Source organism: Hirundo rustica, chromosome 8 (assembly GCF_015227805.2).
Source record: "Hirundo rustica isolate bHirRus1 chromosome 8, bHirRus1.pri.v3, whole genome shotgun sequence".
Classification (NCBI taxonomy): domain Eukaryota; kingdom Metazoa; phylum Chordata; class Aves; order Passeriformes; family Hirundinidae; genus Hirundo; species Hirundo rustica.
This window is the reverse complement of record NC_053457.1, coordinates 20795686-20807877: the sequence shown is the minus strand read 5'-3', so window position 1 is coordinate 20807877 and position 12192 is coordinate 20795686. Positions and strand designations below refer to the sequence as shown.

The 12192-nt window shown below is 37.8% G+C and overlaps 1 protein-coding gene across 4 annotated transcripts in view; it reads left to right on the top strand.

Moving 5' to 3' along the window:
- BLNK (B cell linker) overlaps window positions 1–12142 on the top strand; it is a 94888-nt gene extending 82746 nt beyond the window's left edge. For all 4 annotated transcript variants that reach the window (XM_040071193.2, XM_040071194.2, XM_040071196.1 and 1 more), the window contains 9 exons: window positions 127–199; window positions 750–780; window positions 1759–1801; window positions 2494–2572; window positions 2991–3022; window positions 5969–6048; window positions 8369–8452; window positions 9484–9639; window positions 10902–12142. In XM_040071193.2, the coding sequence (XP_039927127.1) occupies window positions 127–199; window positions 750–780; window positions 1759–1801; window positions 2494–2572; window positions 2991–3022; window positions 5969–6048; window positions 8369–8452; window positions 9484–9639; window positions 10902–11021 (698 nt within the window). In that variant the 3' untranslated portion in view covers window positions 11022–12142. The remainder of the gene's footprint in view (window positions 1–126; window positions 200–749; window positions 781–1758; window positions 1802–2493; window positions 2573–2990; window positions 3023–5968; window positions 6049–8368; window positions 8453–9483; window positions 9640–10901) is intronic.
- The last annotated feature ends 50 nt before the right edge of the window (window positions 12143–12192 follow it).

Sequence of the window (12192 nt, the reverse complement as noted above, 5' to 3'; positions counted from 1 at the left end):
AAGAAAAAAATTAAACCAATGGATATTTTTTACCTTTATTACATTAACACTAAAATGGCAGTGAGGAAAATCCACTGTTCAGATAGAGCTCACGTTGCCTACTAAATATGTTGCTTGCATCTCTAGGTCAGAGGTTCAGTAACACACAAGAATCCAGATTTCCCACTGGAGCAGCTCCATCTCCATTACCAAGGGGCCTGTGAGTAAAAAATTATAAAAATACTTCTTTGATGGGAATGGGTTTAATAGGTGTATTAGGAGCTAACTCCTATCCTTGCCTATAACAATTAGAATTCAGGAATAATATTTATTCCTGTTTGTGAAAGAGTAGGTTATTTTGTTCTTCCTGGAGGAATACTGTTTGTCTGCCAAGTGGCCTTGCCCTTCACTGCCTGCTGCTGATGGCAGATGCTGGCTGCCTTATCTGATTCAGTCCCATACTGCAGCACTAGCACATGCAAGCCTAGAAGTGCAGAAAGCTTTCACTAAGTTTTCCTTATGCTTATCTCATGCTAAATATTGGACAGAGTTGTAGCTTCCTTGTGTAAGTGCCTTTACTGAGTGCCCACATTGCATCTGACTCCCTTATTCCTTTTTTATTCTTGTTTATTTCTAACTGCTACAAGTATCCAGTGAGTTCCATTTTAGACAGAAGTACCCTGAGAACCAATGAAACTGATGCTTAGTTGCTAAATGAATCCATATATCTGAAGTAACCATAGTCTTTTTCTTTTTCCTCCATACTTCAGCAAGAAAACTTCTAATGCAGTAATTTCACCAGTAAGTTGACTTGTAATTGCATAATCAACCAAAAATGTTATTGGATTTTTAATTTATTGTAAAACTTAGTTTTATCATGGGTTTGGATACAAGATAAATGCAAAACATATCAGGGGAAAGAGTTACAAAGACAGGAAATATTTGGGTGCTATTACATGAGTGAAGATCAGTGATCTTTCTGATCAAGCAGAAAAATACTTTGATCAAAGCAACATTTGAATTCCATGCTCTAGGATGTAACAATAAACACAGTGCATGAACTGAATAAATGAGAATTAAATGGGAACACACGCAATTCAGCAGTATCCCTAGAATATACAGGCTGCCTATGGGGAACACAAGTTCATTGCAAGTGATAGCTCAAGAAATATGCAGGATTTTACCAGAATTTGCGGTTTTTCTGTAAGCATTTCATCATTTGAAAAATATCCCAAAACTTCTTGTGGCAGAAAGTAAGAGGACTGGTTGGAATTTTCAAAGAGATTAATTTGAAAAATGTTTCAAAACTAGCAGTTTATTATCATTGTTTCAAAATGAAAACAAAAAAAAATTAAAACTGGAAGATTGGTTCCAGTTTTACTGTGAGCTAAACTGACAATTCAGTTTCCAGTAAACAGAAATGTGTTCAGATATTTGTGTGCATAGCCCAATAAGGGTGAAAATCAAATTTTGATTTGCAAGTATTTGGGATAGACTTTTTGGTTTTGAGCCTGAGATAAGAATGAACCATCTAGATTTTACTTTTTCTCCATCTGCTTTTACCCACAAACTGGGATTCTTTCCAAATCTCCTTTGCAAAATCCCAAACTTCAAGGTCATACAACTAGAGGCTCTTCACAGAATGGCTATGTCCCTGCCTCCTAATTCTTCCCGGATGTTGTCAATTCTAAACTGTTTCTCAAAAAGTATAAATTATAAACATTTGCTGTACAAGTGATGTGACTGTTAATACTTGTTTGTCCTTCTGTTTTACTGCAGAAACCATGTTTACCTTCCAGAGAGACCTTAACTGCAAATGAAGGTAAATTTATAGCTACTACTGCGAAAAAGTTGACATTTATCTCAATTTCTTTGTTTCATGTTTTTAGTTAAAAAAAAAAAAAAACCACCGCATTCAACTTACTGTATGTTTTTGAGGGGTGTTTGGTTTTAGCAGTTTCGAACTGGATCTGGGCAGCCTTAGTTGCGCTGAATATCATTGTTCTCTAAAAGCAGCCGCAGTGAAACTGCTGAGGTTACTGGCGGGGTGATGTAGGAGCAGCAGTATGCCCGTGTAGCCCTGTAAGTGCAGAACGGGGAAGGGAGGGACGGGTTCTGAACTCAGCCAGAACCATCTCTCGTGGCAAGAGCCAGTCCCTGGCACAGGCAGGAGATCCGTCCCGTCTCTGTGTCTGTGTGAGCCGGCGGCTCCCGCAGGCAGCGCGGCTCCCGCAGGCAGTCCGGCTCCCGCAGCCCTGCTCCTGCAGGCAGCCCGCTCCAGCGCCCTCCTCTCGTCTCACCGAGCCCTGCAAGCGTCCATAGCACAGATATTTGCCCAGAATTCGTGAAAAAAAAAAAAAAAAAAAGAGCAGCGCGATGGCAAGCTGCCATGTAAGGAAAACCCCCCAAATTTATAGTAAAAGAAACCCTCCTTCACCTACTTGGACTCCCTAATCTGGGATAAAATATTTCTGAAGAAATCTTGACTCTACCGTTTGTTTTCCCAAACTACAGAAAAACCTACGGCACCAGAACGACGGCGCAATTCCAACCAGGAACTTCCACTTCCCCCACTTCCAAGTGGTGCCCAAAAGTAAGATCCCTTTCCATCCTCTTTTGAATGTTTCAGTGCACCAGCTGTGAGAGGCTCAAAGGGGAGCACTCTTCACTGGAGCCTTCTTGTTGCTTTTTCAGAGCTGAAATTCCTGAAGCCTCACAGTAGCAATGAAATAAAACATGGCAAATGAATGCATACAAATACTATAACCGTTGCCAAAAAGCATGAGGGGATATAATCTGTAGGTGACAGAGATTTAAAACATATGTTTAAGTTCCTACTAGTGGGATATAATTTGTTTTAAATACTTTTATCAGACCCATGTTTCTCAATGAACAAATGGGTGAGATGGAACATATTCTACCACTGCATGCTTTAAATACTCAATTTTCATATTATCAGGACTGAGTACAACCCTTCAGACTTTTCTGTAATCTCTTGACATTTATTTCAGGCCTCTGCTCCAAAAGTCCTCAATTCTGCCAAGTAAGTATAATTCAGTTTTTTAATTAAAATGTGACTAACTTGTAATTTCAAATTAATCTTTGAATTTAAATTATTTCAAAAGACCTTGCGTATTAATTCATTTGGAATCAATGTATCTGTAATGCATACAAAGAGGAGGTCAAGTATCCAGGATTTTAGCTCAGCTAGTAAAATTAAGGGAGTATCTCAGGATTATTGATGGAAAATGGGGGTTTCATTTACATTTATGAATACTGGAAATTTCTAGCAAAGGCAGTTTGGGTCATTTCCCATCATAATAAAGATTCCATCAATCTTCCTTGTCACAGAAGAATCCTAAATGTGACATTTCTGGGCTGTTCCAGGCTTCTGTTGCCTAGAAGACAGACAGATTATTATTGCATTCAATTTATTCTTTTTCTACAGAAGGAAAAAAGAAGGTACTTTTATAATAGCAAATGCTAAAGCTCTTTTCTAAGTAGTGCTTTCCAAGATGGATTTGTTTCAGTTAACAGCTAAAAACAAATTAGGTACTAGGTAAATAAACCCTCTTTGTACAGAAGTGTAAATTAGATTTAACATTTTTCTAGTTGCTTGTTAGCAGACATTTGTCTGACCTTCCTGTAAGCCCTTTACTGTACATATTCAGTCTGAACATATCTTTCACCCTGTAAACAGATGGTGAGAATGGCACATAGAAATCTACATTTGGTGTAGCTTAAACTTCGTGCTGTAATTCGTGTATCTCTTTCCTGGAAACATTTGCTTGGTGCTGGGTGCAATTATATATCTCCTGTGCTGAAGAAGTATAATGTGGTTCACAGTAATGCTTGTGACTGATGCACTCAAGTTTGTCTGCTCCTGTCACACAGCTGATGTGCTTCAACTTGAAGCATAAATTCTTACTATTCCCAGAACTGTAACTATCCTTCAAGACCATCTGGTGCTAAATGATGCTCTGATTAGTAAACTTTCTTTAGCACAATCTTATTCTGTGCCAGGTCCAATAACAACTTTCTAATATATACCACTGCTCCCATAACCACTACTGTCCCTTCAGTATAACCTGCCATCTCTTCTTTGGCTCCACACAAGCCTAGAGCTAATTTCCATCTTCATCATTAAAAGTACTTATTTCCCGTATGGCACAGTGTCAAATGCTCCTCTGAAGTCCAGATTAAGTGCAGTGCCACATTCCCTCTTTGTAGAACTCTGTTATTTTATGAAAGAGCTGTAACATTTTATCTACTTGGTTAAGATTCAGATTTTCTTTTGTTAGTTGCACCTTTACTTCCAAGTCGTGATGTTATTTCCTTCAAATTCTCTCCTAGGGCCTTGTGTTCTGTGGAATCAGACAAAAAGCCCTGTAGATCCTCAAGTCATTTTTTCCACTTTACGTATAGAAATTATGTTTGGTATTCTTTAATTTGGTACCATCCTGACTTGAAAATTATGTAAAGTAACTGTTATTTCATGTGCCAGTTTTTAAAATTTCCCAGGTAAAGATTATCTGGGCCCATCAGTTCAATTGTACTGAAGTTATTTAAGCTCTGCTTCCAATTTGATTGTGGAAATTTACATTTCTGTGCCAGAACTACTGTTTGTTTATTACCTAGATTATCTTTAAAATCAATTCTTACTGCATAAAGCCCCATCTCTCTTTACTTTTTTACACACAGCCAAGACATCTTTCATTACTTATTTTAATATCCTTTTGTCAAGTCTAATTCACTAATCTGACTGACTTCTGGCAGTTCTTGCTTTATTCATACAATCTACTTTCAGCTGTGGCTTTAACAGCTGATCAGTGAAAATTTTACAGAAAAACCAAAATCCCCAACATTGCATAGCCTTTTTCAGGTGATTATTAATTCATTGAGAGCTAGAACTGCTCCCTAAAATGTCTCCCCTTCACTCAGGATGCAGCTCCCAGACAGTTGCATCTTGACTACAAAAGAAGTTCTAAATGTACAAATGTACTTCACACAATTGTCTTTGAGCTCTCCAGTCCAGTTTTTAATTCTGGTCACTGAATTCTGGTCTTTTCTATAACATTCTTACTGCTGTCTAAACCAATATCTAAATCAGAATTTTATTAGTGAAGATTTGACAATGCAGTCTGCAGAGCACCATATCCAGAAAGGGTAGCATATGTTTTCCCCAGTAAGTAAAACAGACAGGAAAAAAGCCTCCCATAATAACAAAATAAGAATCACTCAACTTTCTACAACGATCTTCTCTACTATATTGATTTGCATCCAGCTGTGTCCACAAGTACCTGCAGCAGACACCTACACTGTTGGGCCAAATTCTGTTTTACCAGAAAAGAACAATCCATACTTACTTCTATCATATCATTTTTATGCAACACTACTCAAACATTTCACTTCTGATTTCTTAAACTCTTAAATCTGTATTTCAGCCCTAGTAATATTTTCAACTATGCTTTGTTATCCCAATTAAGCATCATAATGTTTTCTATTCATTCTGCTTCTCCATTTAGCTGCCTGGACCTCTTGTACATGCATACAAACAATTCAGGTAGTCTAAATTAGTGAAAATTTATCTCTGAAATAAATTAATTTTCCTGACTCGCTCATGTATAAGACTGCATCTCACACTGGACTGAGAATTACTTGCATCTTGTTCCTGCATTTTCTTATGTATTGTACCATTCATTCACTTTGATGGTGGAAGAGATTTTTTCCTGTATCCTGAGTCTAGTTCTGGCTAATAACCAAATAGTTATCCAGACTGGTTTTCTCTTCACAGGCAAGGCTACTCTTTGGGCAGGCAAGTGTCCCAGCACTTATATAGGCCCCATCCATTTCCAGTAGAAAGCTTCCCTGAGTGATATCAAAGGTCAAGCATTTCCAGATCTTCCAAAGTCCCTGTAACAAATCAATTTCTTACATCACAGCATCTATACTTTGAAAACTTATACATGTTGTTCTTTCTCTTTTCTAGAAGTGCCAGAAGCTGCAAACCGTTCTTTGGGTGCTTCCCCTCCCAGCAGCACTTTGTCTATTTCAAGTTCTGCAGACCAGGTATAATATTAGCTAAATTAATATTACAGAAATCTCCTTATCTTTTACTTTAAAATAGTATTTCCACCCCTACCCCCTTTCAAAAGAAAATTACACTCCTTTTGTGGAGGGCTTCTATGCCCCCTTTTTCCAATGAGGCTTTTCTGCCTCACACACAGGTAATCTGAATGTTAGCTTTCATTAAAATATGCTTGGAACACATAGCATACACAAACTGTAGAAAAATATGTAAATAGTATTATATTAAATCTTGGCACTCTACCAATCACAAAAAGCTTTCGTTTCATGTCTTCCTGACTCTCCAGTTCATACTTTCAACATCACTGAAACAAGGAAATCTGTGGTGAGGTACTTAAGTCTAGTCTTTGATATAGACTGCTATAAAGTTTTTAAATGTCTCCTTTTCTCTAACTTATAGCTGTACAAATTGTGTACAGGAAAAAAGAAAAGTGCAGTAAGCAAATACAGTGATGATGCGATGCCTCCCCTATGTGTTTTAGTTTCTCCCAAGTCCAGCTCCCTTCTGTTCCTTTAAACAGATCTCTTCTCATTAGAGTTAAGCTGTCAGTTTTATGGCCAACTCTTTTTTTATGTGTTTTGTTGCAACATTAAGCTTTGAATGATCTAAGCAAATGCAAGGTTATTTTCATTTCAGTGCTATTCCCCTTACTCTCATTTTGGATAAAGTGAGACTACAAAATGCAAAAAGCCATTCTTATAAGCCTAGTAGTCACAAACAAGGTAAAAATAGTTCTGTTGAGTGTAAAACAAAGGTTCTATCATGCAGAGCCAGTAACAGTAAGTGTTCTAAAGTCTGACATTACAAAATAATACAGCAGTGAAGAACACAAAGGATTTGAAGTTCTGAAAAAATGTTAACTGCATGTCACACTAGATATTTATTATAAAAATTACTTTCAAATAAGCAATCCAGAAGACTCTGCATAAACAGCTTGTAGCAATTACACTTGCAATTTTTATGCAACAGTCATGGGCAGAAACAGAACTTTATAAAAGATCCATTTTGTTTAAAAAAATTTAGCTGTTAGTGTTATTTTCCCAGCAATTATATACAGTGGTATCATTTGCTGTAGCATCCTGCACAATACAGGTGCTCATTCATTCCCGTGACATTCACTGTTTGCTTGGTCCCCATCCAATCACTGGCAGCAGCTGTCTGCTTCTACATTTAGGCCACAGATAGTGGTAGAAGAAAGGTCTGGGGGCGGGCCAGTGATTCCTTCTTTTGTTGAACAAAGATTTGTTCACTGGACTCATTCTCTGCCTGGGCAAGTACCTTTCATATTTGCAATTCCTCTCACCCTTTCTTTTTCCAATGAATAGTGTGACTGGAGAAATACATGGAAAATTTCTGAAGGTAAAATTATATGTTATGGCTTGAGCCAGTCTAAGAATTTAGTGCAATTCCCCCAAAATTGAGGCTCTGCTCTCTCCTCACTGTCAGCTCCCTTCCCAGCTTCTCTGGTGTTCCTTTCTGATCCTGCAGTGGGTTGAGCCAAGTCATTAAACTGACAGAAAACCAGCTTGGCAGTCAAACACAAAAAAAGGCAAACACAAAAAGGAAAGTTAGTGGGTTTTTTCTGCAAGATTAATAAAGTGAATTATCTCACCATGGGATCAGATGAGCAACAAAATGAGCACAAAGGAGAAGCCAAGACATTCCCTTTCTGGCAGCAATAAGCCAGACCAGCTCAGTTATAATGTGAAATGTTTAATCTGTTTTGTACAGAGGTGACAAAGCTTGAGTGAAAATTAATTCTATCATTAAGCTTGTTACTGTAAAGTTGGAGCAAAACTTACCCAACCTTCATGCTGTCCAGGTGGAGATAATCATGCTTGTGTTCACAAATGGTGTTACGTAGATGGGAAACTTCATTCCCAAAGCTTAGACATCAACCAAATCCAAACACCTCAGACCCACAACTGAGCAGCATTTAAATTGTTAATGGCTTTATTTATTCCTCAACATTTATTCCTCCTTAAATTCTACTGGAATAGCTTCCATCCTTAAAACCGTCCTACAGTTGAACCTGACTGCTTTCCTCAGGGCATCTCTCTTTTGTCATTTATCAGTCTTCTACCACAAATCTGTTAGCACTATTTTGACTCTCCAGTTTTTCTTTGCCCTACCTCTATCCAACTAAAACTGTGACCTCCTGGCAAAGACTTTTTTAAACTGTGTTTTCTGCATTTTAGTTCTTCATAGCTGTCATCATGTCACAGTAACTCCCCTACAGGCCATATTCTTTATTATTATCATTATTATTTTACAGGTGAAACACTGTTCCTCTCTTTTTAGGATGCTGGTGTTCACAGTAAAGCATGGTATGCTGCTACCTGTGATAGGAAAATGGCAGAAGATGCATTGTACCGATCAAACAAGGTAGGTCACTTTTGAAGAATGTGTTTTATCAGAAAAAAAACCCAAAACTTAAAAAAAAAAAAAAAAAAAATTTAAAAAGACAACCAGAAGCGTTCAGAGAGCATCAGCTGCTTTCTGAACAGGTCAGAACTACTGTGCCATGCAAGTACTGTCAAACCTGGAATTATTGTGGTGACATTAGTTAATGCTGGCTTTTATTGCAACACAAAGTCACATTAGTGAAACGCAAAGACCAAGCACTGCAAACAAAGCTATTAGAGACTAGAGAGCTGAGGAAGATCTTATAGCCCATACACAGCCCTTAAAAGAAATGCAAAGCCCAGTGGCTTTTCAGTGGTCTCTACCACTGTCCAATGGCTCAGTGAAAATAGCTATTTGGGAAGGCTGGCGTTGCTATGCATTTTGATATAGGAACACTGTGCATTTAGGTATTTGGAGAATTTGAATTCTCTCAGCTATTCTTTGTACAAAATCTGGTGTCACAGGAGGGAAGAGGAGCATTTAGAGTTGCATCCTCAGCATCAAGTACATTTCCACTCTTGCCTAAGTCCACAGAGCAGGATAAAGGGACAGAGCATGGGGGCTGTCACCAGGTAAAGGCCACTGCGAGTGAGTGAGCACAGGGCTGCGTTGTCAGGAGTGCACGTGCTTGGCTGTGCTGAGCGTGCTTTGACAGCTCTGGGAAAATGGTACCTCCACCTCCCCCTGCTTTCTTGCCTACCTACTGCCACTGACAGAACGATTCCCTAACAATCTGTGGACCCTCACAGGTGGCTGCCACTGTGTATTTATTATGTCATTTTCTCTCTGGTTGAGAGAAAGAACAGGCTACCAGCAAAGGTGATTCTTAAATTACACATTTGTAAACTACTGTTAGCAGGAATACATGCTACTTCTCATCTGCTGCTATTCTGTTCTTCTAATGGGAGAAAAAGTTTTAATGCCAATATAAACCAAAATACTAAGCCAAAACCAAACTAAATTGTTGGAAAGAAATTAACCAAATACACTGACTACTTTTTTCTCTTTAGGATGGATCTTTTCTAATAAGGAAGAGCTCTGGACAGGACTCACGACAACCATATACACTGGTTGTGTTTTACAACAGAAGAGTGTACAACATTCCTATACGATTTATTGAATCAACAAGACAATATGCACTGGGCAGAGAAAAAAATGGTGAAGAGGTGAGGTGATGTGAGGGTATTTTTCCTAACAGTTTTCAGTTATATACCTTTAATAAGCAAGTACTAAGTTATATTGCACTATGACCAAAAAGATTCTTCATGTATGAAGATAAAAATATACCTTTTATAATGACTGATCTGTCAAGCTAGAGAAACCAGTGTTACAACAGCTCCTGTACACTGTCACTAAAACCACAGATCAGATTTAAAACATACTCATAGAGCTGTTTAAATAAAGTTAACAGGATAAGAGCTGTAGCTGCTGGATGAATTCTCTGACTATGGTCCTCCATTTACCTTCTATCTAAGACTCTAGTTAACGTTTCTCGGAAAATTGCAAAGGAAGAACAACCATGCTCAAAAAACAAAACAAAATCCCCCAACACTATCAAAAATGAGAATGACATTACTGTTAATATTGTTTTCACATAAAGAAAATATTAAACTTTAGCTCTGGAGTGAAAAGATCACTCATTATCTACTCTGCCACAGAGATAATTACTCTGATAACAAACCAGAAACTTGGAACACAAATACCAATAAAAAGAGTTTATCACTGCAGAGAGTAGGCTTTTCAGCATTGTGAAAGTAGGCCTGACATGGCCTAATTATCTGTCTCCCAGGCACCAGTTTTGAGATTAGAGAAAATACAATAGCCTGGAGTTCACCTGGCCTTCAACAAAGGGTGAAAAATGACCTCAGGATAAATAGATAGTCCAAAGTCTTCATTTGACCAAAGTCCAAAAGGAAAAGCAACACACCTAGCAGATTCTGGATACTAATTTACATTGACAAATATTAAAACTGAGTAACTAAGCACAGTTCTCATAGATGGCTGCCTGTGCCTGTTACTCCTAGTCACGGCCTTCCCTCAAGGTGGCTGAACCACATCTGCCACAGCTTCTGAGCAGCCAGTCTGTAGCCTAGTGTACATTAAGATAAAATGAAACGTCAGTTCACTATGGCCCACAGCAAACTCAGTGGTTCACTTTGTGCACTTGGCAATCCCAAATGGAAAGGAGGAGACAGCTGGTGCCTGTAATACCTTCTATTGTCTAAATCTAATCTGTTTATGACTAAAATCAGAACTAAGAGAAGGATCAGTGCTTTCACTAAAAGGCAAAGCATCTTAACTTGGTGACAAGTAGTTTAACTCTCTTCAATTACATAAGAAGCAAAGATAAAAAGATGCAGTGATTACTGTCAATATTATAGCTTTAAAGGAAGTCAGCACTAATTATTTTTTTGTTTTCTTTATCCAGCGCTTTGACAGTGTTGCTGAAATAGTAGAGAATCATCAGCGTACCTCCCTGGTTCTAATTGACAGCCAAAACAACACAAAAGACTCAACAAAACTGAAACATATTGTAAGAGTTTCTTAATCAAACAGAACTGCTAAAATGAAGACCTCTTTAATAATTTCTTTCAACACACCGAGACATGGACAAGGTATTAAAAGAAGAAAATCCAAAATAATGGGAAACACTCTTCAAGGGCATCTACAGAATAGCAAGAAATGCATTTCAGAGAGTTCAACCCCACATCACTTCTATCAGGAAAGTATTCACATTTAACACAAGAAGTTAAAGCAGGTACGCTGTCATCGGTGACAACATGGGTATCCAAAGTCACGGGAAGAACAACTGCATAGCACAGCCTGGTACTCTGACTGCCATTTGAAGATAGATTTCTGGAAGGACATTTTACTTTTAAAAATGAGAATACCCACAGTGATCTACTCTTTCAATTTATGTTTACCACATATCACTGCTTTCAGGAACTTCTTTGTAAAGTGCACGGCCCCAGACATTAGAGCAACTTGACCTAATGCATCACTGTGCAAAAGTTGGATATAGGACTGTACTTTGTGATTAGTGGCAATAAATCCACCTGAATGTCTTAGATTTATGGAGATGCGTTGTACTTTCCTTCGGCTTCACCCCGTTTCACTGATATTTTTGTTTGTATTTTCAAATGTACAAATAAAATTTGAAAATACTGTAAACTCAGTAGTGTATGGAGACTTTGCTGGACTGATTTCTTGGCACCCTTCTAGCAAGAAAGCATCAATTCACTAGTGTTGATGGTTTAATGTATATATTTGTATGTGCTCCTTCACAATTTGTTATGAACAGTATCACTTTTTACAGCTTTATCTCATGTATGTATATATATACACACATAATTTGTCTTAATGACTCATATCTTTTGTCTTCAAATTGCCTACTGTTGGTGACCCAGTTGCACTGCATCATTGCTAAACTAATTACCAACTCATTTCTTGCTGAATTACTGTTTATGGAGACACACAAAAAAAAAAAAAAAAAAAAGCATTTTTTAATGTGATAGCCTGTTCTGTCACAGTGGTTTACTTATTGAATTATTGTGAACAAAGTAAACTTCCACAAATGCTTAAGTGGTGAAAATTGATTTGATGAACATATAAATTGCATCAATGAAGAACTTTCAGGAGGAATTGTTAACTAGTTCTAGTAGTGTTAGATTTCACTGGACCTGAAGACTCATCCACATTAAAGGTACTGACACTTTATA